This window comes from Theobroma cacao, chromosome 7 (genome assembly GCF_053813885.1).
Source record: "Theobroma cacao isolate CCN51 chromosome 7, ASM5381388v1, whole genome shotgun sequence".
Taxonomy (NCBI): Eukaryota; Viridiplantae; Streptophyta; class Magnoliopsida; order Malvales; family Malvaceae; genus Theobroma; species Theobroma cacao.
In genome coordinates, this window is record NC_142645.1 from 374741 (window position 1) to 396766 (window position 22026).

Sequence of the window (22026 nt, forward strand, 5' to 3'; positions counted from 1 at the left end):
ATTATAATTATTTTTATTTAATCATATTAAAAGTGTTATTAACCGTGTCGTATTGTATATTGACACGATTAATAAATATTTTAATCGTGTCGTGTTAAACAGTTATTAAACATATACGCATATGTGTTTCTTATTTAAAACATAAATATTATTTTTATCGTATTAATATTTGATACGTTTAATATATAAAAACGGGGATTCCAACCTTCATAACCCTGTTAAAGAAAAAGAAGATCAAGTCCAATATCAGTTAAATGCAAAATTTCCAGGCTGCTTCATGGAAGGGGGCTAGTAGGGCCCGCCCCCCACCCCCAAAATTCAAAAATTTAATTTTTTTTATTTTATTTTTTAAAACTTTTATTTTTATTTTTTAAAAATTTTTAATTTTATTTTATTTAATATTAAATATTTCTTTTTTTTCCTCTCAAATCTAAAAATTTAAAATTTTTTTGACTCCGTCACTGCAATTGCTTATTAGGAAAATATTTCTTAAATAGATTCCAAGTCAAAAGTAGCAGTATAGTCAATTTGTTTGTTTGAAGGTCATATTCATATCTCTGTCAAAGAGAAAACAGAGGCCATAGCAATGCAAACTTCTTCGAAGTTGCAATAGAATACACCAAGCTAAGACAATGATCTATCTCCAATAGAAGGCAAAGCCAGTGTCACGTCCCAGACCCAAGACATGACAGACGCCGCATACCTGTAAGGTATAATCCTACAGACATGCAAGGCTCTAAAATATATATCTTAAATCATTACTAAAAGAGACTAATATACCTGAAGAATTTAGTGATTTATAAACTATATCTGTTGACAGAATTTTCAAATATCATAATTCGACAATATTCAAAATTAAATCTCCAAAACCATAAAGCTACTAAGTCAAGATAAAAGTCTGAATACTAATTAAGAAAGTTCGATGTTCATAATATTTAAATAAATCCTAGATAATTTAAGTGCTACTAAATTAAACATTACTCCCCAAAATTCCCGCGTGGTTGACCAAATCACAACCTGAAAAAAATTTGAAGGAAGGGGTGAGTCCAACTACTCAGCAAGTAACTAACATCCCTTCAGCCGGATTAAGCATGCTTAAAACATTCAGGGCAAAATATCATTTACAAATGCCAAGACAAAATATTGGGTAATCTTATTTAGAATCACATACTTCAAAATTTGCGCATTCAAATAACAGAACAAATATATTCACAATATTTAACTTTTAATGGTCTCCTGTAACATGCTACGACCACACTTAACCCCTGTGGCATAGGTCAGAAATAGAACCACAATTAACCCCAGTGGCATGGGTCAGAAGAAGCAACCATTGACTGCACTGAACAGATATCACAGATACCACTATTCTGTAACCGGTGGTGCGGTTGGGAGATCGATCTCTAATCACAGAATACATGTCGACATGGCCAACATTTAACCCCTATTGGCAGGGTCAGAGCATAGCCATACTAGGAGACAAAACAAAAATATATATTTTTAGATTACCCAAAGTTCATAAAACAGTATATCAAATTTTTCAAGCGTATCTCATACACCACAAAAGCATATTTGTTTCAGACTAAATATTTGTATTTATATTTGCGAAATCATATATGCATACATTATACAAAGTCATATATATTTCGAAATCAGATATCAGGCTTTGCATAAGCAACATTCTAAATCCAACATACAAACTCATATACATATACATTTTGCATGCTTAACCCGATTTTTAATAAATCATAGGACAAAATATTATATCTCATGTACAAATTCAGATTGAAGCTAATTTTTAAGGTGTGAAAACACCGAAGGGATATCAGTCACTTACTTGATCTCGTAAATTTTACTTTCAAGTAGCAAATCCGAAAATCCTCTTAGTAGCCTAGTAATTCGAGAAACACAAAAATCAGAACTAAATTTGCAAACAGATCCTACAAGGTGACTTTTCGTTGACCATCCTAAGCACTTAGGGTGTGTAGCGACTCCTATTACAATTTATGAACTTTTTTTTTTTTTTGTTAATAAGGTAATATATTATTATTATTTATATTTTTGAATTAAACAAAATTTCCAATAAGGTTGAGAATTAACTTAAATCATAAAATCAGTAAGGACTTTAAATTTCAGATAGAGAAATAATACTAATTTCACTTGTAAAAATCATATTTGTAATTAATTTCATAAATTTTGATATTTTAATAAAATCTACTAATTTAAGAAATAAATTTATAAAATATAAAGATACATACTTCTTAACATAAAAATACAGTAGAAATCACATATCCAATATTTATGAAATTTACAATAGAATTTATCACATAATAATTAAAATCAAATTTTAAAACAAATTTAAAAAAAAAGAAATTTTCTGTTTTCTGGAATTTCCAGAATCTGGATGGCCATTTGGCTTACTTCAAGCTCTCATATCTTTTAACCCGAATTATATCCAGTGATGAAATCAACACCAATTTAAAGTATGCATATCATACTACAAGACCAAAATTTGTTTCGATTAAAAAGACCACAAGATTCCTAAGTTTCGAAAGCCAAAATTCAAGAAATCATCACAGAAATACCCAGATTTCTGGGTTTTCAGTATCAATGAGCCTACTTTGAGGCTTTAATTCTCTTAACACAGGAAGCCTCTAACCAAGACATTGACGCCAATTTAAACATCTAATTTCATACTTCAAAAGCCCTCAAAGAAACGACCAAAAACGTCACCGGAATATGGACTTCCGGTGACCCAAAGTCGGGCTGTCAAAACTGTTGAAAACCAGATTTCTAATTAACTTCAAAAATTCATATATTCCTAACCATAAGGCCAAACAAGATGCTACAAAAACCATTGGAAAGATCTTTTCAAGACCTTTCCATTGGTACCCATCATGCTACCGAAAAGTCATCAGAAAAGTACCGGATTTAAATAAAAGATAAGAAAATATATCTAATTTAGGGTTTTTTGTACCCAAATTATGAAAATATAATCCCAAACATACCTTAATCAGCAATCTCTTTCCCTCTCCTCTGTCTTTCTTCTTCCCTGATATTAAGCTTTTCTGACTGTCTGTTGTTTGAATCTGATGAATGAACTAACGTAAGTTGTTGTCTGTTCTTTTAAAACTTATAAACTACCTAACCCCACTAACTTAAATGGGATAAATAAACTGACCCTTAATCCCACTAACTTAAACGTGATAATAAAACTGACTTAATTAAACTTCTTCTTTTACTTAAAGACCCCTTCTTCTATTTTTTTTTAATTATTAAGACACTCAAGGTCATAATTGTAAATAAATAAAATACTAAAATAATATCTACTTATTATCTTTATAAAACTATAGCTTAATAATTTTAATTTTAATTTTTTTTTTATAATAAATACTTTGTGAGGGGTATTACAGCCAGGACAGGGACCAAGAAAATGTCCATGCCAGAAATTATGTAAAGTCATCCATTAACTGCAGTCTGCGGATCAGCAAGTCAGATTCATGGTTTAACAATATGCCAGTCTCAACCAAGTTTATATGACTACCAATGGAATGTTGGTGTTTTGAGTGAATCAATTTAATTGCTCTTTTTGTTCATATTAATTTGGTCATAGGGTGGCCATGGAAAGGAAACAAGGAAAAAATTAATCAAATGACTCATGACTTTGAATCAAATTAGGCAAACTCTTGTATGAACCAATCCACATACCAGATTTATAGAAGAAATTCAAACTTTTTTACTTGTTATTTTTGCCACAATTCTAACTTGAAATCCTTTACAGGCAGCAAATGTAGTCCTCTTCCATGTAAAACAAGAAAGCATAAACCCCTCCCAATACCCTTTTAATCCTAGCTTCAGAAATATTTCAAGGCCTACATGTAAGTCTTGGCCTTGGAAGTGAAGGCAGCAATGGTCCCAAAGAAGCCTATCAGTACCAACTTTGTGTAATGGTAGCTTATATCCAATTCATCAAAAACCAAAAATGAAGATGACCCAATTTCTTCTTTTCCTCTATGAATATATATATGCCACTGCTTTCATGCTGATGCAGCCGGCAATAGGCCAAATATGTAAGTTTTGCTAGGATGGCTGTTGAAATTCCTGTCACCACCAAAGCCATATTTCGTGCGATAGCCTGGATAGTCAGTGAAATTGAATGGCACCTCTTGTATAAGCCTGAGACCAGCAGCAGAGGCTAGACCTCGTAAATTCCAACCAAGAAAGAAACCATTGGTTTTGTGTGCCACGTGGATTTCGCCATCTTCATCTATCATCTCCTTTGCATTCTCGAAGAACAACCTTATCAGCAACTGATGGCGGCTGCAAAGAAAATGAGCAATTACTGCATGGAATGAGAAAGTTCTTCAAGCTTTGCTAGAAAATTCGAGTTCACATTACCGTTTCTGAGATTCACCAGGTTCATCAGTGCAAAATCCAGCATGGGGAAAGTTGTAAATGACTCTATCAAATTTAATGCACCTAAGGGCATAATGGTTTGCCATTTCAGTTGCATCCACACCATGCAGAACTGTGCATCCTCTGATTCTCAATTCATGGATATTGGACATTGCCTTCTTATAGTTTCTGAACAAAAATCCTGCAAGATGTAATTATCCTGTAAAACAATTCCCAGTTTGTTTGCTGTCTGAAATTAGAGCAGACAGAGCCGACAAAGAGTGCATGCAGTTTCTTAGTTCATACCTCTAGAGTCAAGAGAAGTAGCCACCATGTTTCTTGCAGAACCAAAAGCTGTAGCCAAACAAGCAGAGAATGAGAAATCCCCTTCACCCACCAACAACATCACGTGAGAACTGCAATAGCGCCGAACCCATCTTTCCGGGACTCCATTTTCTGTGTCTTCCCAATTGTCCGCACCCAAGACATATGCAGAAGCAGAAGCGGAAGCAGAAGCACAACCCCGCCTGTTCGGATCTTCCACAATATCAATGCATGTACTAGTCACATTTTTATGACATTTAAAGGTAGAGTTTAGTGTGTCATTTAAAGGATCAAACAACTCTGGTGTAGAAATGAGGAGGCTGCAGTGCTCATCTGAGTCGTCTCTTTCCTCTTCTGGACGAAACCAACATTTTTTGATGGAGAGAATTTGACCCAACAAACGGTTCCGAATGAAGGAGAGAATTTGACCCATTGAACCTCGTCTGCTCCTTCTTCTTCACAGGGCCTTCCAGATTGCAGCGAGCCAAGGGGAATTCTTCCTGGTTAAGAGCAATGTAGCTTTCCTAGTGAGTTAATACACGTCTAATCGAATTTCAAAGCGTTTGATTGGACGGTTAGGTTCTTTTTTCTTGAAAAGTGCAGATATGATGTTACTGCCATTTCTCGAGAACCTATCTAAAAAGCCGATTACTTCTGTTGTGTGTAGGATTACATACATGCATGTATGCATGATGCATACATATATATATATATATATATATATATATATCATCAGCTTAGCTCACTATAATCAATTAATGAAGTCTCTGGCTAAATGCTAATAATATAGCCACCTTCCTTATGATTTTAATGAATCTGCCTCTCTAACCCAACATTTGTCCAGGCCTGTGGACTTGTGAGAGGTGATAAGATCCTGATCATAGCAGTTGCAGATCACAATTTAACTAAGATGTCTAGGCCATTGTGTGACTATATATCCAGCAATCAACGAAGTTTATACAAGATTAAAATTGATCATCCAAGAACAGAAAAAGCAAAATCCTGATAGCAGAAAACTAAATTTAAGATGATAGAGAAAGAGTAATGATGGATGCTAACAACCCAACATAGCCATGCATCATACTAGCAGAGATGAGTAAAAGGAAAAGAAAATTAATTACCTTTTATTACTAGGGAGATGTAATGCTTTTGGAATTGGAGTAGCAGACTAAATGGAGAGAAAGATGAGAATGTTAGATGATTACGGGGAGAGCAGGAGAGGTGAATGCATTCATTAACCTGAAGAAGCAAAGCACGAAAGTGGGGAATAAGTCTTTATGGTCAATGGACCACAGCAGAGAGGAAAGAATTTTTTTTCACCTAGCCCAAGTTATTCCAATTGTTGGGTAGTTTGGTAAAATATCAATTTTCTTTTCTTCTTGTTTAGGTATGATCTACTGTTTAAACCATAGGATGCAATTATGTAATTATATTCCCAGTGGTGCTGCAGAATGAATATTCACTGGCCCAATAATTTTGAGGCCATGCAGTAGAAAGTTGATGCAGGTTTTGAAAATATTTGTTAAGATTCAAGTCCAAACATTAATCAAGTAAATCTAAACCACATGATTTTAAAAATTTAAACTCAAATTGTTCATAATAATAGACTTGAATTATTATATAAATTTTAATAATTGCATTTATATTAAATGTGAGATGTGGGTATCACATTTTTTTGTCTTTGAAAGCATTAGTAAGGATGTTGAATATGGTCTCCAAGGGTAAATCCTCATTCTTCTATCTTTGTCATCCGAATTAACTGCTACATTTACTCCCTCATCTTATCTGCAAAGAACATATAGAGTTTGTTTGTGCCATTAGGCTCTGCAAATTTATAGCTGAAAGTGTGATATCAGGTGGGTTTTTCTTTTTTGGGATATCAGAGATTGAGTACCATTACAACTTGACAGCTTAATTGAACCTGTAATAACTTAGATTATAACCATTTTTGACAGAAGAGCCTGGAAAAATTCTGGGTTGAATGTAACCTTTTTCCACTAGACAGGCCAGTCTAGAAAGGTATTGACCTCTTTGTCAGATGGATTTCACCATCTTCATCCACCGCTTTGTTTCCACTTTCAAAGAACAAGTAAGCCAACTGCTGGCTCCTCCTCTATTTTTATACAAAAGAAAGGTAATGGAGCTAGTAAATTTTCCCATAAACAAATCCCATGGTAAAAGGTTGTTGTCCTTTCATAAGGACTTGGACAAACAACAGAAGCATTTGATGAGTAAGAGCCTCAGAATCAGTATCTTTTCTTTTTTTAAGATTTTCAGGACAGGTTCTTTATGAATATATGCATTGGAAGCTCTTTTTCCATGTTTTTCCAAAGAGAAAACATATAAAGAGTTTCTTTTACTTTGCTGAAATTGACGGGACGATCTCTGCCTCAATCCTGAACGTTAAAGGTTCATGACTCCCATCTTGCTTACAAACTAATCAAAGTGAACCCATTTATTGGCCAAAAAAGATTAAAAAAAAAAAGCAGACCTGGGAAATCTTTTGGTCCACAACAAGAAAAGACAAAGAAAATGGCCACTGGAGCTTTTTTGATCTTCCTGTGCCTGAAAATTCTAGACAGTCATATTTTTCTAACAGATTAGGTGGTTATCACCTGTAGTAGCTTATTCTTTTGCACTGACTCATTCCCTGCGACAATGTTTATTTTTGGTTAGTAAACAGATTGAATGTGTAAATCCTAGACTCATGTGAAGGCCAAAAAGTGTGTCCAAAGTAGAATCCTAGCCCCTGCATTAGCAGACAATCATGTACCTGAGTTAGGCCCCAGAAGTAGCAAGCTTAAGCATTAAGGAGAACCATGTGTTTACTTTTTATTTGTTTTTCAGCATTGCAATTTCAAAAGCAAAAGCAATTCAAAACCCAAACGTCTGCTGCTGTTTTTTATCTTTAAATCTGCTTGCTTTTCCCAATCTCAAAAAACTAAGAGTAGCACAATGGTCCCACTAGCAATCAAAAGCTTTCTTTTCCTCTTTGCTTTCTTTAATCAACCTTCTCAAATTTGTTTAAGAAAACATCAAACCTCTTATCTGCTTCATTTTTCTTCATTAAGAAGTGTTCTTTTTTTTTTGTATCCATCAGCATTTGTCAAAGCATGCTTTCCCTCCCACCTCCACCTCCACCTCCACCACCACCACTACCGCCAGGAGCATCTCCTCCACCACCACCACAAAAACAAACCACTCCAGTCTCTCTAGACCAAATTGTAATATCAAAGCCAGTTCTAAACCAACAAGCTCCAGCTTCAAAAAAACCAGATCCTGACAGTACTGAGAACTCAAGGAAACCACTCCTACGACAGCCTCATACTCGACGGACCAATCCATTGATATGGTGTTCTGCAATCCTTTGTCTCATATTTTGCCTTATTCTCATCTTGTTCGGTGTAGCAACTTTAATCATCTTCCTCTCCATAAAACCAAGGATTCCTGCGTTTGACACTCCTAATGCAAGCCTCAACGGCATCTACTTCGATTCACCAGAATATTTCAATGGTGATTTCACCTTCCTGGCAAACTTTTCCAACCCCAATCGGAGAATTGATGTAAGATTCGAGTATCTGGTTATAGAGCTCTACTTCCATGACAGGCTCATTGGAACTCAGGCTGTTCAACCTTTCTCTCAGAGAAGAGGAGAAGCTAGACTAGAATCAGTTCATTTCATATCGAGCTTGGTCTATTTGCCACAGAATCTTGGGGTGGAGCTACAGAAGCAGGTTTTAAGCAACAGAGTTAACTACAACATAAGAGGAACTTTCAAAGTGAGAGCCAACCTGGGTTTGATCCATTTCTCTTATTGGTTGCATAGCAGATGTGAGTTGCTGATGTCAAGTCCCCCAACAGGTGTCTTAGTTTCACATCGTTGCAAAACAAAGAGATGAAAATGCACATCCTTTTTTCCTTAATATCAAGATTTTCATTTCCTTCTGTCTGAATTGAGACTGGTTAATTCTCTGATGAATAGAAAATTCTTGGAACTTTTAAGCTTCACTCAAATAGTATATTCTTCTTTTGCTTCATTGCAACTACTTGATACTTCCTTTGGAACCTCAAAATTATATCATGAGATTATAGTTTGAGCAATTGGTTAAAGAGTATATATTAATTTGGTAGCATAATCAGTCATTGAGCTTATCTACCATAAGCAAACAGATGATAGGAAGAAGAATAGTACAAGTCTTTGTAATTATAATCTATAACCTCGACCCTGCATAATAGACATAAAGACTTAATCAGTACTTGTAACCCTTAACGAATAAACTCTCAGAAGCCAATCCGCCAGCACTTCCTCCAGTGTACTTCCCAAGTGTGGCGTCAGAATTAGCTTTGCATCTCAACAAAAATGCCTGTTGTCCCTTGCCAACGTTCTCCTTCTTCCCTCCCCATGTCTTGAGTGTGCTTTGTTGCAGAGCTCGCCCGAATGAGAAGGACAGTGTCCATGGCTTCAAAACATCTAGCTTGTTCATGGCATTAAGATTCAGCGTTGCCTCTTCCTCACTTTGACCACCTGACAAGAACACAATCCCTGGCACTGCTGGGGGAACAGTTCGACGAAGTGCAGCAACTGTATATTCTGCAATCACCTGGGGTGAAACCTGTAACATAATACCAATTATGGAGCCATCAGAAAATGCGAAATTTGTTAAATAGACCTGTTATCTAGAGCTACTTCATATTTGAGTATCATTTAGGATCAACTGTAATAAATTCAGGACAAAAGAAAGTAAAGTCTAGATTACCTTGGGCCTGTCAGAACCTGGAGTGACCATGTTAGGCTTCAAAAGGGTGCCCTCAAGCAGAACATGGTGATAATTCAGCGCCTTGTAAACGGCTGCAAGCACAGTTTCAGTGACAGCAGCACATTTTTTAAGATCATGAGGCCCATCGGTTAGCACCTCAGGTTCAACAATGGGAACGAGCCCATTTTCCTGACAAATGATTGCATAACGAGCCAAGCCCTGTGCATTCTGCTGGATTGACAATTCAGATGGTTCATTGGGACCAATCTTGAGCACGGCACGCCACTTGGCGAAACGTGCACCAGCTTTGTAGTACTGCTGGCATCGTGCCCCCAGGGAGTCGAACCCTTGAGTCGTGGTCTCACCGTTGGTTCCGGCTATCTCAACAGTACCCTTATCCACCTTGATACCCGGAATTACATTGTTTTCTTGAAGCACTTCGACAAAGGGTTTTCCATCAGACGTTTTCTGATAAAGTGTTTCCTCGAAAAGGATGACACCAGAGAGAAAGGACAGTGCATTCGGAGAGGTGAAAAGGAGCTCACGGAGGGCTTGGCGGTTGGACTCAATGTTCTCTACGTTAATGCCAGCTAGACGCTTCCCGATGGTGCCTGTACTCTCGTCTGCTGCCAGAATACCTTTGCCTGGTGTGGCAATGTACTTGGCGTTCTTGATCAGCTCCTCTGGAGAACAAAACAGGCATTACAATTAGTATAGCTAGAAACATTCCATGCAGAAAATCATATGCTTCTTGGTAAGATTTGAGCCTGTTTACTCCTCATTAGTAAACCAGTTCATTAATTAGTACAAGGTGACAGGATCACCATGCACCAGTTTTTGTTCTGGTACTAACTAGGATTGGATTTGTTCGAGAAAAGCTTGAGACAACATGTCGAACGTGTTCCACGTTTACATTCTAAAACAACTGAGAGAGAAAGAGAGAGTACCTGCATACTTTCCAACAAAAGCTGACATGGTTTTAGGCTAGAGGAAAGATAAACTGAGATATGGGGAAAATTGCAGGACGAAAATACAAAAGCAAATCCACACGAGCACCACCCCTATATAGACTAAGCTCGCATAGGAATAAACTATGAGAATCCCATCACATGCCATGCATCAACACGTGTCAACAGAACAGCCCATCGAAAATTATCATCCTCGGATAAAGCAATGAGTGATCACTGTCCTTGCCAAGTGGCAGTTCAAAATATTTGCTTTATTCCCACCCCCCTTAAAATATGTATATATTGTGTGGAATTGCTCATCCCTCATCCTGTTTGTTTTAGCCAGGGAATAGTATGGGTTTCTGGCTGCCAGTTCTCTCTCTATTTCAGCCACAACCTCAGCCATTGGTTCAGCTCTTTGGGGTGAACCAAACATGTAAGGAGACAAAGAACATAACAGTTAATGCCTTAAATAGTTTATTTCGGAATGTGTTCTGTCTTTCATGAGAAAGGAAGATGGAAACTGACCCATAACAAGGAAAAAATCTGACATCCAGGATAACAAGAATGATGTAGAATGGGATTTTTTCATTATATTTTTATGAGAAATATTGGGGTTCATAGATACACATATCATTGGGGAGGGGCTGCTAATCATAATGTAGTTGTGCAAGCAACTACTCCCCTCTGGTACCATGAAAGAAAAAGCAAAGTTGTTTTCTATGTGGGGTTGACTAGGCCAGGTTATTTCCACCTTCCTGGCAAGTTATACCCTTTTTCGAGTATTATCATCAGATGATAGAGATACATAAATGTCAACCCCAGTGTGACTCCAAAAGATTTAGAGAAAAAAAAATTAATTCAACAATGGGAACTCTAGGTCTAATAAAGTCAAAATTGTTTCAAAACTGATTATATGAAGCTCAACACGACTAAAGCAGGCTCAGCCAGATTCCTCCAGCTCAGGCAGTAAATCATCTGGTAGAAGATTTGTGGGTTGAAAAATCGATCAGCATCGGATTGAAACTATTGCTTAGGGGCCACCACTTGCTGGTCATCATCATCTGTTCCAAAATATCGATCTCCAAACTCACCCATACCAGGGACAACGCGGAAATCTTCATTTAAACCAATATCAATCTCAGATGTCACAATCTTTAATCTTGGGAAGCTTTTGCACACCACATGTACGCCTTGAGGTGCCTGGCAAAGCAAGCAACATGATTATTAGAGCAAGATGATAAGTTAATCTAAAACAGAAATTATTCAAGAGCAAAGCCATGAGCTAATAATTCATAATGGCTTAAAGCATCAATTACTTACGGATATGAGATTGAGAAATATGATGTTGGACTCGGGTACACCCTTTTTAATAAGTAAGGAAATAGCTTGAACAGCTGAATTGCCTGTATGATAGTTTCAATATATTTAAACCACGAGATTAAGCATATATGACATTAAATTAAATGAAAATGTCCAAAACAAGCTACCAGTTCTTAGAGTACGTGAACAAGCAAGATAAAGTTAACAGTGTTCTTGATGGGGTGACTCAAGACTACAAAATTGGCAGTCATGTGAACCAAATGATACTCAAAATGGAATGCTATTTAAAATGGCTAAGCTGAAAACTTGTACAGCAGAAGATCGTTATCAACCATGAAAAGAAACAAACCTGTGCCTAGAATCGGATCCAGTAGCAGCACATGCCTTTCTGAGATGTCTTGTGGTAATTTTTCATAAATAAGCTGGTCAATCATCAAAGCATGGATGAAAGAGTGAGAAACTAGGAAAACAAACACGATATATTAAATGTGGAAGGTAGTTGAGTTTACAAACCTGCTGACCGTTGTCGCCTTCCCTATGAATAAGAATCTTGCCAATCTTGATACCTTTGCAACATGCTCGCAAAGCATTCTCCATACTCTCACCACTAGCATTATTTCAAAAGGTCAGTGGCTGAGGGTTTAAAATCATGCGCATGGGGAGAGAGAAGGCAAGAGAGAGGAAATCATAGCAATAAGTTAACAACCATGTAGATTCAACTTGTATTAGGAAAGCAATTCCACTCACTCAATCTCGTTTCCTATTGGTCTAGAGCTACCCAAAACAGCTCCTCCAACAACCCACACCCACTTAACCACAGTAAACTACAACTGTACTGTTTTAAGTTCACTTGACTAAGGCATAAAATGAGCAGTTATAACATCACCACAATGTCATGCAATTTCCATCACCAAAGTCATCACTGACACATAAATTTCTGACCATCACTTCCTGTTTCCCCTACACTGCCCTTACCAGCACCACCAGGCCACTACGCCATCATCTAAGATTCCAGGCCTAACGGTTGTAAAAGGAAACATAACAGTGCCTATTATTTTGCTCTTCAGAAACATCCCCACCTCCTTCCAATATTACCAAGAAAGTTCTAAATCATGCAAACCATAAAAATTTTGATCCAGTGCTTTAAGATTTGAGACCAGAGTGGTACCTCCTAATAACAGAGACACCACATAACCTCTTACAGAAATCCACACCTGTATATACAGACCCTGCATCCATAATAACACCAATATTAATAATCTATGACTAAGAAGAACCATGACAGAAGATAACATTACATAACCAACTTGACTATAAACTCTATTAGAAAGTAGAAAACTCAATTCCAGAGAATATGATGTCAAAGAACAAATCTACACAACTAGATCTGACATTCACAACATTAATGAAGTGCAAGAGAAAAAACAATAATCAAAGTTCTGATAACCAAAACAATACTTTGGAAGATGCCCAGGACTAGACAAAGTAACATCAGCTTACCAGTTGGAGTGATCACCTGCTTTTCTGTAAATGGCAGATGTCCCAGCCCATGTTCAACAACCTGAAAAGATTATCTTAAATGAGTGAGAAACCTAAGGGAACTTTTCTTGTTGTATTACATTACCATGTAAGAAACCAGAAGATAAAATAATTGCATTAAAATCAAAATATACACACCAAGCGAATCAACCGATCAGCATAAAAAACAAAGTCATGTTTCGTTGTTTGAGAGTCACGAATGAGGGTATGCATGCCTCGTATCTGCACATATCAAAAAGTCATTTTCTTTTAACCAAGGTACGTCAATCTTTTTGAGTAGCTATTTGGAGAATGCAGACACAATATATCAGACATACTTAACTAGTTTGGTTAATTGAAGAAAATAAAAATGTTATACCTGAAAAGTTGATTGAATGACATAAAGGTTTGGGTAGATTTTACAGAGATCATGCTGGCCAAGCTTTGTCCTAATATGCTGCACGATCAAATCAATTGCTACATGGTTATCTCCCCCACGGGGAATGATAATGTCTGCATACTTCTTTGTTGGAAGTATAAAGTCATCAAAAGCAGGCTTCACAAATTTTGAATACTGCATTAAAAATTAATTACATACAAATATCAGCTGAAAAAAAGCATCTCAAAAAGAAGAGAAAGTTGAAACATTAGTAAAATGAGAATAGAATAGATCATAAGTTATTGCATCACAGATTTCTTGCATTGAGTAAACTAATCAAGTCCAAGCTTTAGAACAACTGCAACAATCTTAATGCTCGAAACAGTTTGACAAGCTTATGCAGTCATGCACCAGTTCTATTGTTTTAGGCCAGAGACAAGACACAACACGATTCCAAATCTTGAGGCGGTTTTGATGCCCCGGTTCTTTAAAACAAACATTTATTATGCCAATGTAACTAGTGAAGCAAATGTAGACCTGATCAAGAACAGCACCAATATCTCGGTGCTTCTCAACTGTATCACGCCTTATTCTCCTTGCCAGTCGTACATCAGCATCTGCACTGAAAATTGTTCAATGTGAAGTAACAGCCCAGCTCAGTAACACCAACAAAGCAACACGAACAATATGTTCCCTAATATATACAAGTTATTCACTTAAAGTTTTCTGCAACTATTGATCTTAATAATTTGGAAAGAAAAAATCACCATCCGGAACCAACATAGTACATGCTTGTCAAGCTTGTGGCACTCAGATGCAATAAATCAGACAGTATAGGATTTTGTCAAAAGAACTTAAAATGGGAGCATGACTCCTTAAGATGAATCATGGTCCTAAGAAATAGGGCATAATATACAAGTGAATTTATGACTTGACACATACCAGATTCCCACAAGCCAGAAATACAACACAGTATTTCTACAAAGTTATTGGAGTTATGAAGTTACTCTTTCGGTGTTGCAAAACTCCTATTATTTTAATAAAGGACAAAGGAATAGTGAATTGAGAAGGTACGTAAGGCATAGTGAATTGGGGGTTAGAAAACTCATTCCAATACTACAATCAACAATATCATAGCACCACTCTTTGTCTACGACCAAATAAACATAGAAGTTAGGTAAAACAATAACTTTTCATGCCAGATAAATGCAGCATACAAAAGAATGTGATCAGCCACAGAACAGAGATAAAAGTTTAATTAAATAACCTGTATCAACAAATATTTTCATGTTCATCAACTCTCGGACACGAGGATCATGAAAAATGAGTATTCCTTCCAAAATTATAACATCTGAAGGATTAACCTGCAGAAAATTTTAGGACAGTGAGAATTTCTTCCTATATGTCCAATAACAACAAATATGAGTTGATACTTCATTACTACAGCTCCTTTGCTATAAAATTCAAAGGGGTTGATATCGTGTCTACCGTTTATAAGGAATTATGGAGAGACATTAAGAGCTTGAACCTTGTACATTTTACTTGAATTCTAGGTACTTAAGAAGGCAAATTATGTGCATATCAAAAATTGGTGTCATTTTGTACCATGTTGAAGATTTTTTGGGAACCCTTGAAGGAAAAAGAAGTGAAACTAAAAAGTCCCGTGTCCAAAATATTAATGTGAGTTCTATGTCATAGTAATTGTAATTACATTTTGAAAATTGTAATATCTTACCCTTCTTGCTGGAAAAACATTATTTTTATAACTCTTGAAATCATAGTTTGGAATATCTACGGCTTGGCCATGCCTCAAGTTCTCCATAGAATCTAATAATTTCTCTGTGTTGAATGCATCTGCAAAAAAGAAGAATATTGCATCAATGAAATTCCAAGCCAACATAATGTGGAACCAGACAGCAAGCACATGAGCGGTCGCATTTCCTAAAGACCAACTGATGAAGACATGCATTTTGGCTTTTGCTAATAATACTTGAATGCTCTTAGAACATATCAAATACTTTAAAACTCAGAACATGAGCATAAAATAAAATAAGAGTGGCAGAATGCATCTCAATCTTCACCAAAGGTGATTACCTAAAAATAATTAAACCCGTCTTTAAATGAAACTACTGATGATAATCACAATGATTTGCGATGAAAATTTACCAAAGCAATCTAAAACTGGAAAATTTCATGAAATTGCTCGATGGTTGTCCAAGCATGATATCAAAAATCCAGGATCAAGACAAGAACACCAATACAAAATAAAATTCAGAAAAGATAAACAAATTCCAAATAGTCCCCTCATTACTGAGATGATCATGGAAAACACTTCATAAACTAACAGAGATAAAAAGAGCGATAGTATGAGTTTTTGTCAATTAATAATCATTACAATTCAGCAGATCATGGTTTTATTGATATTTTGGATCTCTGTTATAGAAATATTCTCACCAGGATGGTCAAAGTTGTATTCATGAACTCTTGCAAGTTCCTCTTCAGTGAGATTGTGATAAAAGGAATCCTGACACATTGTTCATGTTAAAAATTTACCCAAGAGAAGACCAACTTTGTTACTTGCACTACAGAGAAAGTGAGCTAAAAACAAGGTCAGATCAAAATATTGGACAGTTTTCTTCAGCAAATGATGTAAAATACTTTGAAAATTCATGGCAGTTACAAATTTACATTGAAGATTTCTTTCTCAATAACCCTTAATGAAATCTACATTTGGAACTCAGAAAAAAATTACCTGATTAACTAATACTACACGCTGATCATGAAGTTGCTGAATAATCATATCACAGACAGTAGTCTTACCAGATGCTGCTCCCCCGGCAACTCCTGACCGACAAAATAATAGCCAAAGTTAGGTAGACTATCACGTTATGGCAATGGTTTCTTCATAGAAAAAAGAGCTTGGATTTCCACCAAGTTTTTCTCAGCATTCTTATCCAAACTTTTACACCAACTACCTTTGATCATTATAGCATCTAAAAGACAGTGTGAGTAATAGTTCAACGATATTTTCCCTGTTCAAACTTACCGATAACAAAAGGTTGTTTATGCAAGTTTTCAGTAGCCGGTGAGGTTGTAGGCTTCTCAATATTTCTTGACTCCAAACCATCCATATGGAACCCAGAAAAATGGACCCCTGTTGAGGCCTCTATCATATCCTCAACTGATTTAGAACCCATATATGCCAAGACCTACACAAAAAACTTACCAGTAAGAAAACAAAACAGAAGCTAAAAACAACATGGGCTCTCGCTAGATTGAATAGAGTCTTGTTCCATTTTCTTTTACCATGCAACAAGAAAGAAAACATTCACAGATCTTCCATTTATCACCAATTCCCATAAAAGTTCTCTCCTTTTCCGATTTTATGCACAACAAGTCATCTTCAATCAATTTAAACAAACAAAGAGATAAAAACAATCACGCACATTGCAATCTCATTACAAAACAATCATGAAGAAGCAGAATCATCATAGAAACAACAGGAGTAAAGTTCTTTCCTTTCTTTCTCCATCTTTCCGCATTACCAATCATCCTCAAACTGATACAAACATACACAACCAATCATATATTCAAACACAAGCACCGCACGACAAAGCACCGGCCTTTTTAGCATGCCGCAAGAACCAAATCTCTGATACAACAAAACAGAGCTATACTCAACAGCATACAGTGAAAAACCACTCCAAGAAGGGGAAAAAGAAAAACAGAGTCTTTTAGCTCCCAATAACACATAATCCAATAATGTGAAGCTAGAATCTATTATCTATCTAATCCCTTCAAAACCACCAATTATCACCGCCCACTAAAGCTAAATCTAACACCTTTCAGAAGAATTAAAAACACCCAGATCCAAAATACAACATTAAATGCAAAAACAAATCAATTCCAGATTCAATTCAGCACAGATTATTAGTTTTTCAGATCACTTAATGCAGGAGAAAGAAGCCTGAATGCATAAGGAACACAAAACAAAACTAAAACAAAAAAAGAGATTAATTAGTAATTAAATGATAAGTATTGCATTAAAATTACCTGATTTTAATGGATTATTAGACAGAAAGAGAGAGAGAGAAGAAGAGGGGGGTGATACGGACAGGATAGATTTGGAGGGTATTTATACAGTTAAAAGAGTGAAGGAGACCTTGCACCCCACCCAATTTTTTTTAATTAAAATAGGATTTATTACTGATTTATTTACTATATAGCCATTCTCTCTCCTTTTTTTATTATTATTTTTTTTCCCCCTTCAAAGCCAAGGGGACAATGATATGCAAACTCACTAATTTCACATTTAAAATAATTCTTTTTATTTTTTTATTTTTTAATATTAATCAAATATTCTTAAATTTAACATAAAATACATCAAAATTAAAACTTTAATTTTACTTATAATAATAAAAACAAACATTGAAAAACGAAAACGAGTGATATTTATGTAATAATGCTTAATTAGTAATAATTAAAATTCCTTTTATAAAATAATTCCACCCACTGATTTCACATTTTATATATTTATAAAATAATTTTAAAGTAATATTTATGTATTTATAAAATATAAATAAATAAATAGAGAAGGAAAAAAATAATATTTACGTAATATATAATTAAATACTAAAACATAGATTTGGGGACATGACAGGAATGGGAAGTTAAAGCTTGTTTTTCTACATAACGTTGTAAATGGCGAGATGAGGTTGGTTGGAGCGGTGAGAGTTAAAGTACGAACGGTTGTTGCAGATTGGCGCTGAAGCGGTAAGGCAAAAGCTTACGTCGGTCTTCTTTGTCTTCAACTCTGTCCTGTCTGCCTGGCTGCACGTATCTATCTGTATTGGATTAGATTTTTTTGTTTTGCCACGTCAGCATCTATCCTCATTTTTCACATTTTTTTACTGTTACTTTCTACCTTTAACCACCAAAAAATAAATTAATATAAAATATATTAAAATTAAAATTTTTATATTAATTTCGGTATAAATAAAAAGGAGACAAATAAAAAAAACTGAAAAGAGTATTTAAATGAATAATCTCGAAAAAAGGTGAAACAAAGAATCAAATATTTCGAGAAATTTTGGATTTAGGTAAAACTTTTCGGTGTTCATAAATATTCAATTATTATTATTAAAAATCCTTTCTTTCACAATTTCCATAGAAATGTTTTGCATTCATTATTGATTCCTTGGTTTTGGAATTTTGCAATAATTTTTCATTACAAGACAAAAATACTCATTAATAGAATTTATTTTACTAAAAGAGAACAATTAAAAACCATTTTTTTCATTAATTTTTAAGACTTATAAAAAAAAAAGAAAAATATCGGTACCGATTATGATTACATTTAAAAGAAAATTATAATAAATGCATTATTCTTTCTTATATTCCATAAAAATAATACATCAAACATAAAAAAATATTTAATTAATCTTAATCGATGTTTATAATTTAAAAAAACATTATGAATGATTTATATTTTTACCATCGGACTTAATTTTAAACTTAACCTAATCGATACTAATGAGCTTAATATAAACTTCAAGTCCAACTCGATTATTAAATAAACGAGTTGAATTAACCCTCTTAACAAATAAACTGAAATCGTTCTAAAATTAACTTATTTGTTTATTTTTTTATATATAACAAATATAATAATTCCAAAAATATATATTAAAAAATAAATATAGGAATATATATTGAAGCATGCAAAATTTGGCTCAAAATTCTATAACAACTAAGAACGGATAGGAAAGGAGAGGAGCACCACTCCCTTTTGTCCGGAAGTGCACGTGGACAACGTGGAAGATCTGATTGGTCAGTTTGGGTAGGCAGTAGGCCCCACGCCCCAGGATGATATATATATATATATATATAAATTGCGACCTTTTTTGAACGGCTAAAAATATATGATGACGGGTGGGTCCCTTTGGAATCTTCAATTACGATTCTGACAGCTGTTCTTATGAGATTCAGCAACCCATTTAAAAAATATATTTTAATTTAATTTTTTTAATATAAAAAATATTTATTATCTAATCAAATATTCAAACGGTTAATTATAATATGTATATTCAAATTAATCAATTTTTATTTTTTTTAATTTATAATATATTTTATTAAATATATATTTGTTATTTAATCAAATGCTCGGGTGATAAAAAACGAGTAATCCTATAAATTGCTAGGTATATTGAAATTAAGAAAATGAGAACACCGGTACTATCATTTATCTTGTATTATTCTTAAATCTCGATTTTTACGACTCTAATGACATAATTTTTCTTTAATTTTTTTGTACTAAGTCAAAATTGACTTCAAAGATTTATGTCCAAATAAAACATAATCAATACTCATTCCGTCCTATCTTCTTTGTTCATCTTTTTTTTTTTAGAATATCCCAAAATGAAGGGTTTTTTTTTTTTTAAAGAAATCTTATACTCTTATATATGTTAATGACATTAAATGTTTATATTATAAAAAAAAATAAATTTTATACAAAATATATCAAAAAATTTAAAAATTTTATCTTAATTTTCATGAAAATAAGAAAGAGACAAATATTTAAAGACGAACAAAATAATATTTTACGAAAAAGAATGTTTAAAGAGTATTTCGTAATGGAATTGATTGCAAAATTAAGGGTTAGGCTTAAGTAGTTATCAAATAACAATGACTAAACATCATATTCCACCAAACAATTGTTCATTCAAGGGACAGTTCCTTATCTTTGATAGATTTTATCCTAATCCAAAAGACTTATACAATTTGGTCAACCCACCAATTACTTTTTTATTTCTCAATTTTCATTTATTCATTTATTTAGTTTATTTTCTTTCTAGAAGTCTACTCCATATATATACCTCATGGGTTCCACCGTCAAGAAATCAATCCCTTATATATTTGTCTATTTTCTATATATTTTTTCATTTTTTTTTGTCAACATCGAACCTATTTATATTACGTCGTACACGATAGAAAGGAAAGAGACAAGAAAACGAGCAGAGGTAATTACAATATTATATTTTTTTCTTTTCTTTCTAATTCAAAAAAAAAAGATTTTTTTTTTACTTTCGTTATCATTTTATTTGTAATTTTTACTCTCAATCTCTTTCTTTCTCTCTATTTTCCATCTTTCGTACCAAATTACACAAAAAACAACTATCCTTCCTCTCCCTCGTTTTTTCTTTCCTCACCTTAATCCGGCCTTCTCTCTATTTTCTTTTCTTCCTACCAAACATAATACTAATGTTTTTTTAAGCTCACCTACGATTAACACATTAGTATTATTTGATTTTGACGTGTTTTTTTTCCTTTTAACATCAGATTTTATTTTAAAATAATTAAAGTTAAAGGGTTCTTTGTCTTGAAATTAAATATTTCAAAAATAAAAAAATTAATTCCAATAAACTTTATAACATTATATAGTTGGATCAATATTCCAAACTAAGGAAAAAATGAAAAAAAAATTGAAACAAATTTTTGTGAGTAGTAATTTGCATCAAAAGCGGATGATTAGATTGTAATTTGCCTTAAAATAAAAAAGAATAATCAAAATTCAAGAAAATTTGCATCATTGTTTGATCAGCTTGACCTTGGGGATTATCCTCCCTAAACAATAATTAAGATTTAAGACACCCACAACAAATGGTAATTAAACTATAAAAATTAAAATAATTTTTGTTTTACTTAATTATTCTTACAACAAAATATAGAAACATTTTGGGATAAATTCCAAATATATACATACCTAGCTACCTTATCAAGAAATACACGATTTTAAGTGAATTTATATTTTTTTTAATCGAAACTCCGAATATATATACTTAGGTATCATCACATGTAATTTTTCTTTAATCCTTTCTTTTGTATCATTTTATTTTTCCAAATCCCATTTTTGATTTGACTTTGAAAAAGCAAAAAAGAAAAATTGTTAGTTCAAAAAAACATCACCCATGTGATCACATGGCAGGAAGAAGACTTTTTAAGTGCTTGGTTAGTTCATGCAATAATAAGTATGCTTACAATTCTAATGTGGTAGGTGAGTCAAATTCATAATACACATGCATGCATACGTGTGTGTGTGTATACATATGTATGTGTGTGTATTTTACATACATGCATGCACATAAGACAGTATAGTATATATGTACCTTGTATCCTAAAACTTTCCCCATGAGGAGAAAAAATTAAGTGGGTCTCTTTCATATGGTATGGGCAATCTTTGCTGTAGGACCTTTTGCCCTGAAATGTAAAGGAAGTGAAGGGACAGGAAGGGCAACCAGGAAGGTGATGACTAAACTAATCCTATGTGGTGGATGGTTGTGCTGTCTAATTCTGTCTCCTCTTTTTCATCCAATCATAATTAAGGATTCCT

At 34.1% G+C, this 22026-nt stretch overlaps 4 protein-coding genes and 1 long non-coding RNA gene across 5 annotated transcripts; 1 reads left to right on the forward strand and 4 right to left on the reverse strand.

Moving 5' to 3' along the window:
• Positions 1-677: 677 nt before the first annotated feature.
• LOC108662588 (uncharacterized) lies at positions 678-3244 on the reverse strand. Its single transcript, XR_016027611.1, has 3 exons — positions 3006-3244; positions 1835-1888; positions 678-1017 (listed from the first exon to the last, which is right to left on the reverse strand). It is a non-coding gene; the product is annotated as an uncharacterized LOC108662588 (long non-coding RNA).
• A 439-nt stretch (positions 3245-3683) lies between these two features.
• LOC18593219 (uncharacterized protein At4g26485) lies at positions 3684-6012 on the reverse strand. The gene is made up of 4 exons (XM_007020328.3): positions 5838-6012; positions 4699-5216; positions 4396-4594; positions 3684-4317 (listed from the first exon to the last, which is right to left on the reverse strand). Exons 2-4 carry the CDS (start codon positions 5147-5149, stop codon positions 4035-4037), a joined length of 933 nt encoding a protein of 310 aa, XP_007020390.3. The 5' UTR covers positions 5150-5216; positions 5838-6012; the 3' UTR covers positions 3684-4034.
• Positions 6013-7796: 1784 nt separating this feature from the next.
• On the forward strand, positions 7797-8654 carry LOC18593220 (Late embryogenesis abundant (LEA) hydroxyproline-rich glycoprotein family). The gene has a single exon (XM_018124724.2). The coding sequence runs from the start codon at positions 7830-7832 to the stop codon at positions 8613-8615; it is 786 nt and encodes a 261-aa protein (XP_017980213.2). The 5' UTR covers positions 7797-7829; the 3' UTR covers positions 8616-8654.
• Positions 8655-8808: 154 nt separating this feature from the next.
• On the reverse strand, positions 8809-10582 carry LOC18593221 (fructose-bisphosphate aldolase, cytoplasmic isozyme 1). The gene is made up of 3 exons (XM_007020331.3): positions 10421-10582; positions 9474-10156; positions 8809-9329 (listed from the first exon to the last, which is right to left on the reverse strand). Exons 1-3 carry the CDS (start codon positions 10446-10448, stop codon positions 8967-8969), a joined length of 1074 nt encoding a protein of 357 aa, XP_007020393.2. The 5' UTR covers positions 10449-10582; the 3' UTR covers positions 8809-8966.
• A 406-nt stretch (positions 10583-10988) lies between these two features.
• Positions 10989-17814, reverse strand: LOC18593222 (uridine kinase-like protein 3). The gene is made up of 15 exons (XM_007020332.3): positions 17694-17814; positions 16687-16849; positions 16393-16484; positions 16095-16164; positions 15376-15494; positions 14908-15004; positions 14178-14257; positions 13641-13835; positions 13421-13504; positions 13244-13304; positions 12912-12972; positions 12257-12350; positions 12093-12165; positions 11744-11826; positions 10989-11623 (listed from the first exon to the last, which is right to left on the reverse strand). Exons 2-15 carry the CDS (start codon positions 16835-16837, stop codon positions 11447-11449), a joined length of 1437 nt encoding a protein of 478 aa, XP_007020394.1. The 5' UTR covers positions 16838-16849; positions 17694-17814; the 3' UTR covers positions 10989-11446.
• Positions 17815-22026: the final 4212 nt, after the last annotated feature.